General features: G+C 51.0%; 1 protein-coding gene across 1 annotated transcript in view; it reads right to left on the bottom strand.

The window, feature by feature from the left end:
* The window catches only part of LOC142470710 (serine/threonine-protein kinase N1-like), a 64,357-nt gene that overhangs the window by 34,080 nt on the left and 10,879 nt on the right, over positions 1 to 19,398 (bottom strand). Inside the window, 8 exon segments of the mRNA XM_075577363.1 lie at positions 1,474 to 1,583; positions 2,397 to 2,579; positions 3,159 to 3,363; positions 8,960 to 9,105; positions 10,259 to 10,360; positions 10,427 to 10,463; positions 10,677 to 10,816; positions 14,428 to 14,911. Coding sequence (XP_075433478.1) covers positions 1,474 to 1,583; positions 2,397 to 2,579; positions 3,159 to 3,363; positions 8,960 to 9,105; positions 10,259 to 10,360; positions 10,427 to 10,463; positions 10,677 to 10,816; positions 14,428 to 14,911 — 1,407 coding nt within the window.

Here is a 19,398-nt window from a genome sequence, read left to right as displayed (position 1 = left end):
TTTTCCACCACTTCTCTCTGCCTCTCTCTCTCCCCCTTTCCCTCCATACCCCCTTTTTCTCCCTTCCATGTCTCTCCCCCATCTCTTCCTGTTTCTTCCTTGTAGCAAAAAATATATCCCCCCATCTCTCTTTCTCTCCCTTCCTCTCACTCCCTCTCACCCTCTATCTACTTCCCCCCCCTCTCTCTCTCTTTCCCACCTCTCTCCTCCCCTCCTTCCTTCCCCTTTTCTCCCATTCTCCTTCTCTTTCTCCCCTCCTTCCTTCCCCTTTTCTCCCATTCTCCCTCTCCCCTCTTTCTCCCATTCTCCCTCTCCCCTCCTTCCTTCCCTCTTTCTCCCATTCTCCCTCTCTTTCTCCCCTCCTTCCTTCCCCTTTTCTCCCATTTCCCTCTCCCCTCCTTCCTTCCCCTTTTCTCCCATTCTCTTTCTCTCCTCCTTCCTTCCCTCTTTCTCCCATTCTCCCTCTCTTTCTCCCCTCCTTCCTTCCCTTTTTCTCCCAATCTCCCTCTCCCCTCCTTCCCTTTTTCTCCCATTCTCCCTCTCTTTCTCCCCTCCTTCCTTCCCTTTTTCTCCCATTCTCTCTCTCCCCTCCTTCCTTCCCTCTTTCTCCCATTCTCTCCCTCTTTCTCCCCTCCTTCCTTCCCTCTTTCTCCCCTCCTTCCTTCCCTCTTTCTCCCCCTTCCTCTCACCCTCCCTCTTACCCTTCCTCTCCCCCTCTCTCTCTCCCAATTCACTCTTTCTCCCCTCCTTCCTTCCCTTTTTCTCATCCCTCTCTTTCTGCTCCTCCCCCCTCTCCCTCTTTCTCCTCAGCCTCTCTCTTTCTCCTCACCCTCTCTCTTTCTCCTCACCCTCTCTCTTTCTCCACACTCTCTCTCTTTCTCCTCACCCTCTCTCTTTCTCCTTCCTCTCTCTCCAATCTCCCTCACTTACCCTTTCACTCTACAGAAAAAAATCCCCATCTGTTTTTCTCCTTCTTCCTCCCCCTCCTTCTCTCTTCCATCTCTCTTATTACCATCTATCCCTCCCTCCCCATCTCTCTCACCCCCTTCCATCTCTCTCCCCCTCCCTCCACCATCTCTCTCTTTCTCCCTCCCCCATTTATCTCCCCCTTCTTCTCCCTCCTTCTCTTTCTCCCATTTCTCTACCCTTTCTTCTCCCTCCTCTCCCCCATCTCTCTTCCCCCCCATCTCTCTCTCCCTTTATCTCCCTCCCCATCTCTCTCTCCCCTTATCTCCCTCCCCCTTTTTTTCCCTCCCCATCTCTTTTTCCCTCCCCCATTTCTCCCCCTTCTTCTCCCTCCTCTCTCACATCTCTCTTTTTCCCTCCCCCATCTCTCCCCCTTCTCCCTACTCTCTTTTTCCCTCCCCCCCATTTCTCTCCCCTTCTTTCTTTTTCCCTCCCCCATCTGTCTCAACTTCCTTCCCTCCTCCAATCTCTCTGCCCTTCCTTCCCTCTCCCAAATCTCACTCTCACCCTCTCCAGGTCCAGTTTGAATACTTGATCCCATGTTTCTGGTCCCTCTGGTTTCCAGGCTGTCTGTCCCACCGCCGTATTATCCAACCGCAAGACCACATTCACCTCATCTGGGGGCAGAAATCACACATATATATATATATATATATAGGAAGAAATGGTGATCCCGTGGGGTCCGGTGGCGGAGCACAGCTACACAAAGCAATGGGGGCTGCAACCATAGTTCAAGGCTAAAACAATTTATTAGGTGGTCATAAGAGTACAAAGTAAACTAACGCGTTTCGGGACCTGTGTTCTGTGTGCTATATCATATATACTACTTTTATTTGATTATTTAATGAGTGCTGTCTCTTCCTTGTCATCTTTGTTGCTGGTAACATATGCTACAATATATATATATATACTTAGTTAAGCTATGGTGGGTAAAAAAAAGTGACAAAAACCCTCCACAGTAAAGCATATAGCAAATGGAAATATTACTGTATGCTCATTTGCATGTCTTGGACAGGTCTGCAACCCGGCCTTTCACCATTATCACCCAGCACACAGCACTTCCACTGCAGCAAGGGATTCTGGGAAAGAACATGCAAATGAGCACACAGTGCCACCTTTTGCTTCAAAACCATAAACATGGTTCCCTATAGGCTTAAGCTTGCTGCATGGTCACAGCTTTAAACACAGCCAGGGTTAAGATGCATAGCCAGCAAACACACCCACAGACAGCTGTTTGACCTTAATGGGTCTCTTCAGTGTGGGGTTGGTTATACTGGCTATGCAAAAATGAAGCAAGGGATGGGTTTTACCATACTTAGTTAAGCTATGGTGGGTAAAGAAAGTGACAAAAACCCTCCACAGCAAAGCATATATACATATAGATAGATAGATATCTCTGTGTATAACGTATGACCCATGTAGCACGTAACTGGAAAGGTCATCACTGCGGCTCACGCTGGTTGTGCGTGCGTACAGGCTCCGCCCACTGCGTGCTTTCAGGCTCCGCCCCTCCCCGGGGCTGTTGCTCGGCAACCAAACAGGGGAGCTACGTGTGCGTCCAGGGACTGAGTCCAGGAGGTCGTTGCAGCCCAGGAGGTGAATCTCTAGGACGCCTGAGGGATAGAAGAGGTCAGAGGTTACACAAGGGGTCAGCTGGAGGGGCTGCAGTCGGGGCCAAAGGCTAAGCATGAGGGGTCATTTCTAAGTAAAGGGAGGCTGGTTTGAGGTTACATCAGGGGTTATTAAAGGGTCAAAGGTTAAGAGTGGGGGGTCATGTCCAGTTGTAAGGGAGTGGATCAGAGGTTCCATGAGAGGTCAAGAGGGAAAGGTTAAGTGTGAGGGATAATTTCTATGTAAAGGGGGCAGGTCAAAGGTCGCTCGGTGTGTAAAGTTGATAGGATTAAAATAAGGGGTACAAGGTAAGCTGGAGGGGTCAAAGGGCACTTGAGAAGGTTCAATAGATGAGTGGGGGCACAGGAGGCAGTTGTGAGGTTCAAAAGACACCTTTGAGTCGGTCAAAGCTCATTATTGAGGTCAGGGACTTCCTCTTAGTGCTCAATGGTTAACTGTGAGAGGTCAGAGGTTAAGTGTGTAGAACCAGTGGTCATAGTTTACCTGTGAGGTGCCTGAGGCTGGAGTTTACCTGTGAGGGGTCAGACGTCATAGGTCTTTTGTGAGGGGTTAGAGGTTACCTGTGAGGGGGGCGGGTTTGGAGAGAGTGCTGTAGGGAGCCGGGGGGCAGGGAGCACCGAGCCGCGTTGGAGAGACACACTGAGACAGCTCCTCTCGCAAGAGACATCTCTTGGGGTGATCGTGAGGCAAATCCTCGAGACGCCTCTGAAGGGAGAGCGTCAGCAGATCCAGCCTCTGCCGAGACTCCGCCAGACGGGCATGTACCTGAGAGACAGAGAGATTACAGCCTGAGACAAGAGAGATAAAGGCCCAGAGCCAATAAAGAGTGCTTAGATTTAGCACGCCTTTACTCCCATTCCCATGAATAGGAGCCGAGACATGCTAAAGCTTAGCACCTGTAGGCGATGCACACGGAGGTAACGACAGGAGACGTGCGTTTGGAGAAATTAAACCTAGGCTTTTATTCAGCCAAAGTTCAGCAACGCAAAATGCAGCTCTTGCTCAGCTCCAGCAAGTAAGAAAGTCCACATATACAAACATAACATGGGAACATATATCAGACCCAGTGACTCTCGGCAGTCCAGGAATAGCAGCCTCTTGGACTGGACGTAGCCCCCTCCTTTTAAGCCTATACTACCCAAATGGGCTCATTAATCCTCCTGCTTCCTTCAGGCAGGGATTAACTACTTGCTGGCTGACACTAAGCAGTTCTAGATATTGGTACCCGGCTTGCCCCTGTTACAGCACCCTTTTGTGGATCTAGGCCCGAGAGAGAGAGACAGCTGGAGACAGACGAAGGGAGCTATTCACGAAATTTCAATGGGTTTCCATGCGGTAGTGCCCCGGTCGTCACTATCAAGTTTCATTGAAAAACCCCAAGGGGTAGATAATCAGAAGTGCGTTAAATATTTTATCGCTACGTTACCGAAAATTTATCGTATCGATACCCGCAATGCATATCCACACAGGTGATTAGCGCTACGCACAACCTCTGTACTTATGGAGAATGGCTTTCGCATGACCTCTGTGCTTAGGGATAATGGCTCTCACACGATCTCTGTGCTTAGTGAGAATGGCTCTCACACGATCTCTGTGCTTAGGGAGAATGGCTCACCCAACCTCTGTGCTTAGGGAGAATGACTCGCACACGACCTTTGTGCTTAGGGAGAATGGCTCTCTGTGCTTAGGGAGCATGGCTCTCAGCAGTCACAAGGCCAGTGCTAACACGGCTAACTCATTCTTCTAGATATGTTTATTATCTGGAGATAGTTATCACAGTCTGACGAATACAATGAGAGGTTTATCGCACTCTGCAAATGCTCATTTAATTCTTATTGAATTAGGTGTGTGGAACGATGACAAGATTTATCACTGCAAAGCAAAGCGATACATTTTGGCGACACATACAGTAGTGATGTGAACAGCCTTTAATTATTAAGCCTGCAATTTTCAGGTCATTAAAAATTGTACCAAATACAGAAGAATTTACAATGCATCTGATCTCAGACCCACTATTAGAGAGGGTTGAGGTTCCTTACAATGCATCTGATCTCAGGCACGCTATTAGAGAGGGTTGGCGTTCCTTACAATGCATCTGATCTCAGGCACGCTATTAGAGAAAGTTGGGGTTCCTTACAATACATCTGATCTCAGATGCGCTATTAGAGAGGGTTGGGGTTCCTTACAATGCATCTGATCTCAGACGGGCTATTAGAGAGGGTTGGGGTTCCTTACAATGCACCTGATCTCAGACGCGCTATTAGAGAGTGTTGGGGTTTCTTACAATGCATCTGATCTCAGACGCGCTATTAGAGAAAGTTGGGGTTCCTTACAATACATCTGATCTCAGATGCGCTATTAGAGAGGGTTGGGGTTCCTTAATGCATCTGATCTCATACGTGCTATTAAAGAGGGTTGGGGTTCCTTACAATGCATCTGATCTCAGACACGCTATTAGAGAGTATTGGGGTTCCTTACAATGCATCTGATCTCAGACGCGCTATTAGAGAGGGTTGGGGTTCCTTACAATGCATCTGGTCTCAGACCCGCTATTAGAGAGGGTTGGGGTTCCTTACAATGCATCTGATCTCAGACGCGCTATTAGAGAGGGTTGGAGTTCCTTACAATGCATCTGATCTCAGACGCACTATTAGAGACGGTTGGGGTTCCTTACAATGCATCTGATCTCAGACACGCTGTTAGAGAAAGTTGGGGTTCCTTACAATGAATCTGATCTCAGATGTGCTATTAGAGAGGGTCGGGGTTCCTTACAATGCATCTCATCTCATACGCGCTATTAGAGAGGGTTGGCGTTCCTTACAATGCATCTGGTCTCAGACACGCTATTAGAGAGGTTTGGGGTTCCTTACAATGCATCTGATCTCAGACGCACAATTAGAGAGGGTTGGGGTTCCTTACAATGCATCTGATCTCAGACGCGCAATTAGAGAGGGTTGGGGTTCCTTACACTGCATCTGATCTCAGACGCGCTATTAGAGAGGGTTGGGGTTCCTTACACTGCATCTCATCTCATACGCGCTATTAGAGAGGTTTGGCGTTCCTTACAATGCATCTGATCTCAGACGCACAATTAGAGGGGTTTGGGGTTCCTTACAATGTATCTGATCTCAGACGCGCTATTAGAGAGGTTTGGCGTTCCTTACAATGCATCTGATCTCAGACGTGCTATTAGAGAGGGTTGGGGTTCCTTACAATGCATCTGGTCTCAGACCCGCTATTAGAGAGGGTTGGGGTTCCTTACAATGCATCTGGTCTCAGACACGCTATTAGAGAGGGTTGGGATTCCTTACAATGCATCTGGTCTCAGACGCGCTATTAGAGAGGGTTGGGGTTCCTTACAATGCATCTGATCTCAGACGCGCAATTAGAGAGGGTTGGGGTTCCTTACACTGCATCTGATCTCAGACGCGCTATTAGAGAGGGTTGGGGTTCCTTACACTGCATCTCATCTCATACGCGCTATTAGAGAGGTTTGGCGTTCCTTACAATGCATCTGATCTCAGACGCACAATTAGAGGGGTTTGGGGTTCCTTACAATGTATCTGATCTCAGACGCGCTATTAGAGAGGTTTGGCGTTCCTTACAATGCATCTGATCTCAGACGTGCTATTAGAGAGGGTTGGGGTTCCTTACAATGCATCTGGTCTCAGACCCGCTATTAGAGAGGGTTGGGGTTCCTTACAATGCATCTGATCTCAGACGCGCTATTAGAGAGGTTTGGCGTTCCTTACAATGCATCTGATCTCAGACGCGCTATTAGAGAGGGTTGGGAATCCTTACAATGCATCTGATCCCCGGGGGGGGGGGGGATTTTTCTGGGGGGGGGGCGCGGGCGGTTGCATTTAAATTAAATGCGGGAGGATCGCTTGAGGCCCCTGCAACCTCAACTTACCGGGATTCAGCCGGCTGTGTGACACGTCACCATGGTAATGCGGCATCTAATGACGCCACGAGCCATGTGACGTGACGTCACACGCGTCAAATGACGCCACAGGTCTTGTGACATCCCGCTGCATCATTTGACGCGGATACAAGGTAGGGGAGGGGGGCGCGAACGCCGGGGCAAAGAAGACAGGGGGGGGGGGCGCAGCAGCAAAAGTTTTCGCTCCCCTGCATTACGCAATCACACAACACAACGTTACACAACCACTCAATGTTACATAAACCCCCCCAAACAACGTCCTTCCCCCAGATAATGCCCACCTGTCTCCTTGACCTCTGGAAGAAGGGCTTTGGTGGTGGTGGTTGTGGTGGAGAGGGAGGAGGACCACTGCCACCACCGAAACCGCCTTTTTTTGGAGGGTCAGGATGGGAGTAAGGCAAATAATAATAATAACAGCATGTTCTTGTATAGCGCTGCTAGTTTTACGTAGCGTTTTACAGAGACATTTTGCAGGCACAGGTCCCTGCCCCGTGGAGCTTACAATCTATGTTTTTGGTGCCTGAGGCACAGGGAGATAAAGTGACTTGCCCAAGGTCACAAGGAGCCGTCGGGAATTGAACTAGGTTCCCCTGCTCCAAACTCAGTGTCTTTACTCACTGAGCCACTCCGTCTTTAAGACATACATAACATCAAGGTAAAAGGGAATTATCTCTGTTTAAATAAAGCTGTGTCTAGTGGTCTGAGAAATCCAGCAGAGAGCTGGTTAATTGCAGCTAGTCAATTAACCAGCTCCACCTGGCTAATCAGAGGAGGACAGACTCAGAGACCTGTGCTGACAGAGGAGAGAGTCTTGTGCACACCGGAGGGCTGTGTGCTGACAGCAAGACGCCAGGAGACCAGACCTCTCTTTCACGATGCAGCCAACTCAGGAACCTGCCGGAGGCTGGCCCCTCAACGGACACTACTCCAGACCCAGAGACTGACCTGAAGGGCCACCTGCTTTGAGGCCCCTCTTTAGACTTTGGGGGGCTCGGTTGGTAAGGGGCTTTTCTTCCCAACCCTACAGATCGGGACTGGGGAAGTAAGTCAGTCCTTACAAAGGGACAGGTGTTTATTGCCTTAAACTGCTGGTTAAAGCGACAGGCGGAATAAAGCCATGTTTCATTTCCTCCAAATCGGTCCCCCCGAGTGTACCTCTGCACCGGTCTCTTACAGGGTCGTTATTAGAGGATAACGCCATGTTGCGCTAGAATAATGTGCCATTAAGCCTACGCTAACGAGACGCACAACGCTCGTTGTGTTTGCATATAATTAGCGTTGAGGACGCGCGGTAACCTCAGGGAAATAACGTCCGTTACTGTCCCAGGTAAAGTCGGGATGTTGGCCCAGGTTTAACACAGGGTGTGGATCTGGCCCAGAGAGGGAGAGAGGAGGGAGAGAGGGAGGGAGAGAGGGAGGGAGAGAGGAGGGAGAGAGAGAGGGAGAGAGGGAGGGAGAGAGGGAGGGAGAGAGGGAGAGAGGGAGGGAGGGAGGGAGAGAGGGAGGGAGAGAGGGAGAAGAGAGAGGGTGAGAGAGAGGGAGGGAGAGAGGGAGGGAGAGAGGGAGGGAGGGAGAGAGGGTGGAGAGAGAGAGAAGGAGAGAGGGTGAGAGAGAGGGAGGGAGGGAGGGAGGGAGGGAGAGAGAGAGAGAGAGAGAGAGAGAGAGAGAGAGAGAGAGAGAGAGAGAGAGAGAGAGAGAGAGAGAGAGAGAGAGAGAGGGGGAGAGAGAGAGAGAGAGAGAGAGAGAGAGAGAGAGAGAGAGAGAGAGAGAGAGAGAGAGAGAGAGAGAGAGAGAGAGAGAGAGAGAGAGAGAGAGACAGCCTGAGGAAACGAGAGACAGAGATAGATAGAGAGACAGTCTGAGGGAACGAGAGACAGAGATAGATAGAGAGACAGCCTGAGGAAACGAGAGACAGAGATAGATAGACAGTCTGAGGGAACGAGAGACAGAGATAGACAGCCTGAGACAAAAAGGAGACAGGCTATGTCACAAGGCAAGACAGCCTGAAACAGAGAGAGACAGCCTGAGACAGAGAGACAGCCTGATGGAGAGAGAGGCAGAGATAGACAGCTCGAGACAAGAAAGGTGTTACGATACAAGGCAAGACAGCCTGAAACAGAGAGACAGAGAGAGAGAATACCTGAGACAAAAAAAAAAGAGAGACTGAGATAAAAGGAAAGACAGCCTGACACAGAAAGAAACACTGTGTGAGACAGTGACAGAGAGACAGCCTGAGACAGAAAGAGAAGGACAACCTGAGACAGCAAGAGATAGAGAGAGAGAATACAGGGGCAGGCAGCCTGAGAGACAGCATGAAAGGGGAGTCACATGTGTAAGATACAGGGAGGCATCAAAGAAGAGACAGTAAAAAAAACCCTGGGGAAAGACAGCCTGAGAGCGGCAGAGTGAGAAAGACACCTCGGTCACCGCACTCTTGTCCTGCACTCTCGCGGCCCCCAGAAGTCTCAGAGCGTTCTCGGCCCCCTCAGACACGGCGCGTTCCACACGATGGTGATGCCTCAGCTCCTCGATGCGAAGCTCAGTGTGCGACTGCTCCGACGCGCCTGGGGTACACGGGGGACAAGTGACATAGCAGGGAGGGTGTGACACAGGGATACAGAGGGACACATGGGGACACAGAGAGTCATGTGACACAGGGGACACAGAGGGACACACGACACGAGACAGAGAGCAACGCAAGAGGACACAGAGAGTCGTGTGACACGGGGGGACACAGAGGGACGTGTGATACGGGAAGACCCCAACACCAGCGGCGGAGTTCCAGATCCGCTACCCGTGTGGGCAGTCACCTGCTGCCGCCTCCTCTTTGCTGCCGCCCTCCCGTCTTCTTTGAAATCGCGGCGTCAAATGACGCTGTGTACGTCACGACACGAAGTCACGCGGCGCCTCGTTGCCGTGGTAATGCGACGTCGTTTGACAACGAGACGCTGCGTGTCGCCGCAGCGTCATTGGATGCTGCAGAAAGGAGGCGGAGGTGACAGCAAGTAAGGAACTTCCCACTGGGCTTGAGAGGCCCGAGAGCGCAGCCTCTGTGTATGGGGGCGGCAATTTTTGCAAACTTTTTGCCGACCTAGGCCTGGACCTATCAGGCCTAACGGGAAATCCGTCACTGCCCATCACGGCCACTCTTGCATGCTTTTTGCTAAGCCCCAACATAACTCAATTGGGGTCTTATTCTTATTGACCTGGCCCTGCCCACTCTCACCTGGCCCTGCCCACGAGGAGCTGGGGTCTTGTTCTTATTGACCTGGCCCCGCCCCCTCTCATCTGGCCCTGTTCATAAGAAGCTGGGGACTTGTTCTTATTGACCTGGCCCTGCCCCCTCTCACCTGGCCCTGCCCATGAGGAGCTGGTGTCTTGGTCCTATTGTTCTGGCCCCGCCCCCTCTCACCTGGCCCTGCCCACGAGGAGCTGGGGTCATGTTCTTATTGACCTGGCCCCGTACTCTCACCTGGCCCTGGCCACGAGGAGCTGGGGCCATGTTCTTATTGACCTGGCCCCGTACTCTCACCTGGCCCTGGCCACGAGGAGCTGGGGTCTTGTTCTTATTGACCTGGCCCGCCCCCTCTCACCTGGCCCCTGCCCATGAGGAGCTGGGGTCTTGTTCTTATTGACCTGGCCCGCCCCCTCTCACCTGGCCCTGCCCATGAGGAGCTGGGGTCTTGTTCTTATTGACCTGGCCCCGCCCCCTCTCACCTGGTGCTGCCCCGGAGGAGCTGATGTCCTGGGCCGCTCTGCGGATTTGCATGCGGAGGATGTGGATCTTTGTGTCGCTGTCTGATAGCATCTGCTGAGCAGCTGGAGGAGCTTCTTATCCTGACACACAACAACACACGTTACACAACAAAACAACCACACAACTACAAAATCTCTATTGAGCAGCCGAGAGGAGCTTCTTGTCCTGACACACAAGCATATAACAACACACAACCAACCACATGTAACGAAACAACAACACAATGTTACACAATCACCTCACACATTACACAGTCTCATTATACAGATCAATGTTACACAATCAGACGGTTACAATAAAACATTACACAATCACACAACACAACGTTACACAACCACCCCAAATAACGTCCTTCCCCAGATAATGGCATCCTCTCACCTTGACCCCGCCCTGGCTGTACATCTGCAGCATCTTCTCCACTCCTTGTCTCACTCGCATCTCGATGTTCAGCTGGCGCTCTAATCCTGACACACGAGAGAGCTGAGCCTGGCACGGGAGCCCTGGGAAGGGAGGGAGGGCTGGGGTATTGGGGAAGGAGGGGCAGAAATGGGTGAGGTTAGAGTCACATGGGCACAGTATTGTACACCCTACCACCAACGAGACATAGGTCCCTTCTGTCTGTGTCATTAGAGACATACGGCAGGGTGAGGAACAGGCTCCATAGCCCATGGCTCTCTTCTATCCATGGGCGGCTCTAAGGGTAGACTACATAGGTGGTCGCTTTGGGCCCGAATATTAAGGGTCCCTGCAGGGTTGCCAATGTCTCACACAAAGACATAGCTGAAAGGAGCTATGTGGCTAACGCAGTGTTAGAGTGAATGAGAATTCCGTGTAACAACGCCGGACAGCACAGGATTCCCGAGGGGGGTGGGAAGGTTGTGCAGCCTCTTCATGCTCTTCTCCAGTACAGCTGTAGGTGTGCACCAAGGAGAAGGTTGCCCTGTGGTTCTGAAACCCTGCAGGTGACTGTGCATGTGAGTATATGCATTGGTAAATGTGTATGTGTCAATGTGTAGAAGAAACAGGTGCGCAATCACATCAGGACATGGAAAGAAAGTAGAAACACAACTCTAAGATTAGCCCCTGAGGAAGACTTTTAAGTGGAAATCTTAGAGATTAGCCCCCGAGGAAGACTTTTAAGTGGAAATCTTAGAGATTAGCCCCCGAGGAAGACTTTTAAGTGGAAACGCGCATTGGGTGAATCAGTGACTACAAAGTGGCCCTTGTTGGTGACATCAGAGTGGAAGACGACTTCAGTCAGCCCAGTACCTGCTGTGACGGCCGCGGAGCAGATGCTGTTGCTGTGAATACTACTGTCTGTCCATATGACCCAGGGTGGTCTGAATGCTCGCAAACAAAGGCACTTATGTAAGTGGAATACTTTGTGTTTTTAATATTAAAAGCAGTACTATACTATTTGCTTTTTCCTTTTTTGTATATGGATTTCCCTTCCTTTTCTATGGATCTGGAGTACCTATCTGGAGACAAAAGTTGGTAACTTCTAATAACCACAACGCCTTACTATCACGTTGTACACGTGAGTGCCAATTTTATAGAGCTTTCAACAATTGATTTCTGTTGGGGTTGACAATATTGCACTATTTTGTGTTTCTACTGTCTTTCCATGTCCCTGATGTGATTTGCGCACCTGTTTCTTCTACGATTGCTGGTTGAGTTTGGTCTGAATTCTATGTCGGGAGCTGCACTCAGTAAGGACAGTATATCATCTGTGTGTTATTTGATATATAAGTAATGTTATTTGCGCTTGTTTATTTCCTCACTATGTGTCAATGTGTGCATGGGTAACTCAGTGTGTATCATTGACTATGTCCACGTGTCAGTGTTTGTATATGCAAGTGTGTGTGTTTGGCTGTGGAATTGAGTGTGTTCATGTATAAGTAAATGGATGTGCCTTTGTGTGAGTGTGGATGAGTGAGTGTTTGTATGCGTATGCACATGTGAATTTATAATTGAGTGTGCGAGTTTGAGTGTATATGGAAGTACATGTTTAACTGATTGTGTGCATTTGTAGTTGGATGAGTATATGTGCAATTGAGTGTATGCCTCTGTGACTGTCATTGATTGTGTGTATATGTGCATGTGTATATTGTATGTACGTTTTGAGGTCATTGCAAGTGTGTGCCCTGACGAGTGCCAGCGAGTCTGGTCACGAATGGGTTGTGTGAGATTGAGTTCATGAACCGGTGAGTGTGTGTATGTATGGCTGCCTATAGTACTGCGCACAGGCGAGAGGGAGAAGGCCCCTGTGTGTGTCTCCTCAGGAGATGGATGGGCGCGTTGCGTGACACCCACTGAAGCCTCTCCCAAGACTTGAGTGAGCGTCCAACTGGTTGAAACATTAAAGTTGAGTGCGTAATATTACATGTGAGGGGCCACACAATGCCATGGATGTGTGATGGGGTAGCGTGTAGGGGCGATCGCCTAGAGTGGCAACATTTGTGGGGGGGGCGGTGGCCAACAACATACGAGGAGCATGGCGGTGGTGGAAGCAGAGGAGGAGGACAGAGCCCGCCCCGGACGTCATTAAAAACTTCCGGCGTCTGCCCGGCAAGGAATGATGTCCCCCCCGCTCCACTCCACAGGAAGGGATTTTTAACTGAGAGGGGGTGAGGGGGTGGGGGGAGAGAACGGGATGGGGGACAGAATGAGGGGAAAGCAGCAGAGATTGGGGGAAGGGGGAGGATAAAAGTAAAAGTTGAAGTGAAGCTGAAGGTTCGCCTAGGGCGCCTAATACCCAGGCATGGGGCCATCTTAACAACATTAGGGGCCCCCGGGCAAAGCAGTGCACGGGGCCCGGCCTACACTGCCGCTCCCAGCCTCCCACGCGCTCACTAGCAGCAGCAGGCACCGGAAGTGCTGCACTGCTAGGCTGCGAGCGGTTGTGACGCGAGCCGGGGTGTCGGACGGGCGGAGAGCGAGCGAGCGAGCGGAGCCAGGGTTCCACTTCCAAGCGGGGGAGAGTGAGCGGAGCTGGGGTGCCGGGCGGGGGGAGAGCGAGCCGGGGTGCCGGACGCCCGCGGTGGGGGGAGAGCGAGCCCTCCTAGCTAGACTTAGAATGGAGATTTTTAGCATTGGTGGGCACGTATGGGCCGGGCGGATGGGGCCACCTTATGCTGTGGGGCCCCCGGGCAACTGCCCCGCGTGCCCATACGTTAAGACGGCCCTGCCCTGGCAGCGTGGAGTTGAGTGTGCAGCAGGGTACACAATGGATTAATGAAGCCTCAACTTCATGTCCAACGAATGTGTAAGGGGGAAGAATGATGTTTCCCTTCACACAAAAGATATGGGGGGCTATGAAGGAAAGCGTACCGGTATAAATGCTGGTATCTCCTTACATTTGTCACACGTGTTCCCGTTCTTTGTATGGTGTGCGTCATGTTCGTACATATACAAGAATGGCGGAATCATTTGTGCCTACTTGGCCAGGGCCGGCCTGATGGCGGTGCCATCGGTGTGACTGCACCTGGCCCGGCGCTTACAGAGGCGCCGCGCTCTTCTCCGGCCCAACTTCGGTAATCACTGCTTCAACGTTGTGGTAGTTAAATTGACCACCACCACGTGTAAAATGTGATATGCCGGGCCCCGGGGTGATGGGGGAGTGCACGGGGGCCTCTGTAAAGTGCTGGCATCTTCCTCCTGCTACCATGTGACGACGCGTCACCATGGCAACGCAACCTCACACGACATCGAGGGCGGCCAAGAGGCCCCCCCCGCACAACCCGTGACGTCACCGTGTGACGTTGCGTCGTCAAGTTGACGCGTTGCAGCAGGTGGAGAAGCAGGCTCCGGAGCAGGGAAGAGGGCCTCGCCAAACTCCCAGCCGGCGCTGGGTGCACGCGCTATTTATAGGCACCATAGACAATCTCCACCTCTAACTCCACAACCTAGTGTCATGTATTGCTGTGTTGCACACTAGGGCACCAGGATATGTACATGTTACTTTTCTGTGAACATTGCTCTTAGACACACTTTATACATAGGCTCCACTGAGTGGGACAGGGTGTTGACATGCTTAATGGCCCCTTAACATGCCTAGGGCCTCACAAGACCTAAAGTTGCCTCTGCTTCCGTCAGTGGAACCCTGCTGAAGTTAGGTTGGTGACTGTACCTTCACTGGGGTCAGGGGAAACGGGGCAGGTCTCCAGGTCTTCCAGCTCCTGTTTCAAGCTCTCCAATCTTCTCTCACATGTTCTCAGCATGGTCTCCACGTGTCCCAGGTTCCTGCGCTCCGTGGTTGCTCTACGCAGTCTTTCTGCTCCCTCCTTAATCTTCAGCTCCTTGCAGATCTCGCTGCGTAGACGCTCTCTCTCCCCCTCCAGCCCCTGCGTCTCTTCACTCTGCTCCCCTACTCCCTCGTCCTCCCCTCTCACCCATTCCCTCACTCCGTGCATCTTCCCTTCTCTCGCTTCCTCCGTCTCTTCTCTCTCCTCTTCTCTTCCTTCCTGCATCCCTCTGCTCTCCCCTTCTCTTCCTTCCTGTACCTCTCCCCTCTCCCCTACTCTCATTCCCTGCATCCCTCCTCTCTCCCCCACCTTCTCTCTGTCTCCCTCTCTCCTCCCTTCCCTTTCTCTGCAAGGAGCACACACGTCAATCTGTGAAATACACACATGGAGTTAGAGGGAATACAACACACAGATATACGCAACACACATATATACACATGTACACACACACGTGTGTGTATGTATGTACACACACACACACAAATACATATACAAAACAAACACACAGATATATATATATATATATATATACACACAAAACACACAGATATATAAACAGCGCACACACACACACATATACACACACAAACCCATCATACACAGATATACTGTATATACATATATGCACACAACACACACAGATATATACAGACACACACACAGATCTATACACAGATTTACAGACGCACACACACACACACACACACATAGATACATAAAACACAACCTCTCTTTCCGCCCAGGCTCATTACCATCAACATTCAAGCATGCTTGTGTGACGCCCCCATCCTTCTCTTTACCCTGCCCGCCCGTCCAGCTGGCGTCCTCCCTCCTTTCTATCATTTCAATCCAAACTTCGTCCAATGACTCATTCACTGGCTGCCCGGCCGGCTGGATTCCATCCCAAACCACTGCGCCGAGTCTGAGACGGCCCTAACAAAAGTCACCCACAGTCTCCTCCTCACATCTAAATAACAATGGCATTTCTGCTTACTCATTCTGTTGGACCTTTCTGCTGCTCCTCATGCAGTTGACATCCTTCTCTTAAGCCCGCCCTTCGTTCCATTGGCCTGTGTGACACTGCCCTCTCCTGGTTTACTTTAGCTGACCAGTCCCTCAGCGTCTCTGTTGCTGGGCACATCCTCCACCTCACCGCTGGCGCGTCCCAGGGCTTCTACTCTTCAACCATTTATTAGCTCCCCCCTTGGAAGATTGATAGTCATTAGTCGCCCTTGGTACAGAAGCGACTTAATCCCCGACCTCTGATTCTGCACTTGACTATTTCCAATCCGAAGTTCTTAAAACTCTGTGATTCCCATGCTCCACTACGCAGAATAAGAGTACGGGGGCTCACCTTGCGTGGGTGACAACCACCTTATATCGCTCAACCATCCTAGGGAGGCTTTGTGGAAAAGCTACAAGGTAACTGGCACTACCAAGGATCTCAATCACTACAGATGCCAGCGGAACATGTGCACAAGGCAAACAAGGCATGCAAAACACAATATTACTCTGACAATCTCCTCCAGAATACATCAAACTCAGCTAACGTCTAGAAAGTCATCAACAACATATTCCAGCCTTACAACCATCAACAACCAAGTAAGAACACAAAGGGGGATATTACTCTAAACCCCACTGACATTGCAAATGCATTCAATGATTACTTTGTGGGGTGTGCTACTAACTTATTAGCGAAATGCAACCCAAACCACAAACATGAACCTCACTCTGTGAGTATCCATATAGCCCCACCGCCTCCCAACACTGCCCGCAATTTTCAATTTGTCCCAGTATCTGAAGAGGAGATTACACAAGCGCTCCTCAAATTAAAACTAAGCAGCCAATGTGCACCTGACTTACTACAATCAAAGTTCCTAAGACTTGGTGCCCCAGCCATTGCCAAACCGCTTGCTTCCCTAGTCAACTCTATTCTCTCAGCAGGCCATATCCCTAAGGGCTGGTACCCGCTGCGCCTGGCGTCGCGGGCGACCGCACGAGCGTTCCCCACCAGCAGGGGAATCCTCCCGAGCCGGTCCCAGTCCCCCCTCGCTGCACAGCTCACTACACGCAGTGACGCGTCAGCCGCCAGGGGATTCAAGAGAATTGTAATCCCAAGCGGCGACGCGTCACGTGGTGTGGCTGTGAGCCAATGAGGAGGGGAGGCTTCCGGGAGCGGGGAGGAGAGTGTGGGGGGAAAGCAGCGTGAGTGCCTGTGTGTGTGTGTGTATGTGTGTGCCTGAGTGCGTGAGTACCTGTCTGTGTGTGTGTATGTGTGTGCCTGAGTGCGTGAGTACCTGTCTGTGTGTGTGTATGTGTGTGCCTGAGTGCGTGAGTGCCTGTGTGTGTGTGTGTGTGTATGTGTGTGCCTGAGTGCGTGAGTGCCTGTCTGTGTGTGGGTATGTGTGTGCCTGAGTGCGTGAGTGCCTGTCTGTGTGTGGGTATGTGTGTGCCTGAGTGCGTGAGTGCCTGTCTGTGTGTGGGTATGTGTGTGCCTGAGTGCGTGAGTGCCTGTCTGTGTGTGTGAGTGGCTGAGGAGTTGAGGGGCTAAACAGTTGAGCTATTATGGAGTGGTTGTTTACAACATGTACATTCATTAAATAAATGCAACATCAAACAACTGGTAGTGTCTATCAATACATGGTTGAGGGGCTGAACGGCTGAGGGGCGGTCCCGCCCCCTCACGTCATGGCTGCGCCCCCCCACGTCATGGCCACGCCCCCCCTCGCAAAAATGGTCCCTTTGCACCGTAAAAAGCTCCAAGTGCCTCTCCACGCGCCCCCTGTCTGCAGTGCGGGCGCGTGGTCTGAGGCAGCAGGGCCTTAGCCTAAGACCTGGAAAACTGCCAGAGTTGTCCTAATCTTCAAAAGTGGGGACAAAAACACTGTCTCAAACTACAGGCCAATCTCACTTCTCCCAATTCTATCCAAAGTCATGAAAAAATGTGATTTCTACAACAAGACAAATTTCCATAGCCAATTCCAATCTGGCTTTCGCCCCAAACACTCCACCGTAACTACCCTGCTAAAAGTTTGCAATGAGATCCAGTGTGGCATGGAACGGGGACAACTCACTGGTGCAGTATTCCTAGATTTTGCAAAGGCTTTAGATACTGTTGATCATGTTATCTTGCTAAACAAACTCCAGAGCTCTGGAATAGAGAAGCATGCTTTAAACTGGTTTCATTCCTACCCATCAGGTAGATCCCAACATGTGTCCATCTCGGGCTCTAACGCCAACCCCTTGGATATCACCTGTGGTGTCCCACAAGGCTCTGTTCTGGGGCCCCTAATCACACAATGATCAATGATGTTCAATGATCTTCCTACAGCTTGTGCGGCTAAGGCCCCACTGCACACGCCCGCACGGCCGCGATGCTTGCCGGCGGCGCGTGCAAGTTACTGCACGGCGATTTGCGGTCTGCAGATAACTTTTTTTGGCGCGGGGGGGGGGGCGTGTCAAACAGGTTGGGGGCGTGTCAAATGGGTCGGTGGGCGGTCCAAAAGATAGAGCAAGGGCAGCTGCGCAGCGGGCACCGGAGGGAGATGTGGAGGGTAGGGAAGGGGGGGGGGGGAGAAGAGGGAGAGCCATGCACGGGAAGGGGGGAGAGGGAGAGCTATGCACGGCTGCCTAACTAACAGACTTCCCTCCCGTAGCTCCTTCCTCCTCCCCTCCTTCCCACCTCCCCTCCTCATTGGCTGACACGTGCACCACGTGACGCGTCAGACCTGCAGAACACAAGCCGCTGGTAGCTCCGGCAGGCTGACGCGTCACAGCACGCAGTCAGCCCGGTCGGAAGGAGGCAGCGGGGGCAGGCACACATCAGGTAAGGGGCTAATGACCCGCGCGCGCCGGCAACCGCAGCGGTGCCTCAGCCTAAGGGAGCCTCAATACACATGTATGCAGATGACACAATCCTGTATGCACACAGCCATAGCCTCTCTGACCTTCAACACTTCAATCTGCCTTTTTGAGACTTAAAAATTGGATTTCCCAAAACAAACTGTTTTTAAACACTGACAAGACTGTAACAATGGTATTTGAGACCAAGACTAAATCTTTAAAGCTTCCAGCGACTGAGCTCCAGATCAGAACCAATGCTAACACCACCCTAACTCCTGTTACTAGTTTTAAATACTTGGGCATACGGTTTCACTCCCATTTAACATTCGGGATGCACATTGATACCCTGACATCCAAGACCTATGCCAAACTAGGGGGTACTTTACAGGAACAAATCCTCCCTAAGTCTGCTGGTCAGAAAGCGCATCGCACAGCAGATGCTAATGCCAATTATTGACTATGGGGACACAGTATATGGCTCGGCACCCCAAACCCACCTTAGCAAACTTCATACCCTGTACAATTCAATATGCCACTTTGTACTCCAATGCAACTATAGCACACATCACTGCGAAATGCTCAGAACTAGATTGGTCATCACTTGAGTCTAGGCGCAAAGTTCATATTTCCTGTCTTGCCTTCAAATACTTTCTGGGCAAGCTACCCACCTATCTGAACAAGCTCCTCACCCCTACCACGTGCAACACTTATCATCAGAGATCTGACTCCAAAAGACTGTTCATGGTCCCAAGTCTCAACAAAGTATCCGGCCGCTCCTCCTTCTCTTACCGTGCACCTGGTCTGTAACTGTTACATACGCCTATAACATATTTTATCTCTTACTGTGCATGCAATGTCTTGTAGATAATGTATAACCCTGCTCACTAAATGTAACTATGTATTTGTAATCATAACTCTGTGCCCAGGACATACTTGGAAACGAGAGGTAACTCTCAATGTATTACTTCCTGGTAAAACAGTTTATAAATAAAATAAATACAAATTCAGTTTTC

The sequence above is a fragment of the Ascaphus truei genome, chromosome 20 (genome assembly GCF_040206685.1).
Source record: "Ascaphus truei isolate aAscTru1 chromosome 20, aAscTru1.hap1, whole genome shotgun sequence".
Taxonomy (NCBI): Eukaryota; Metazoa; Chordata; class Amphibia; order Anura; family Ascaphidae; genus Ascaphus; species Ascaphus truei.
This window is presented reverse-complemented; position numbering and strand designations above follow the sequence as displayed.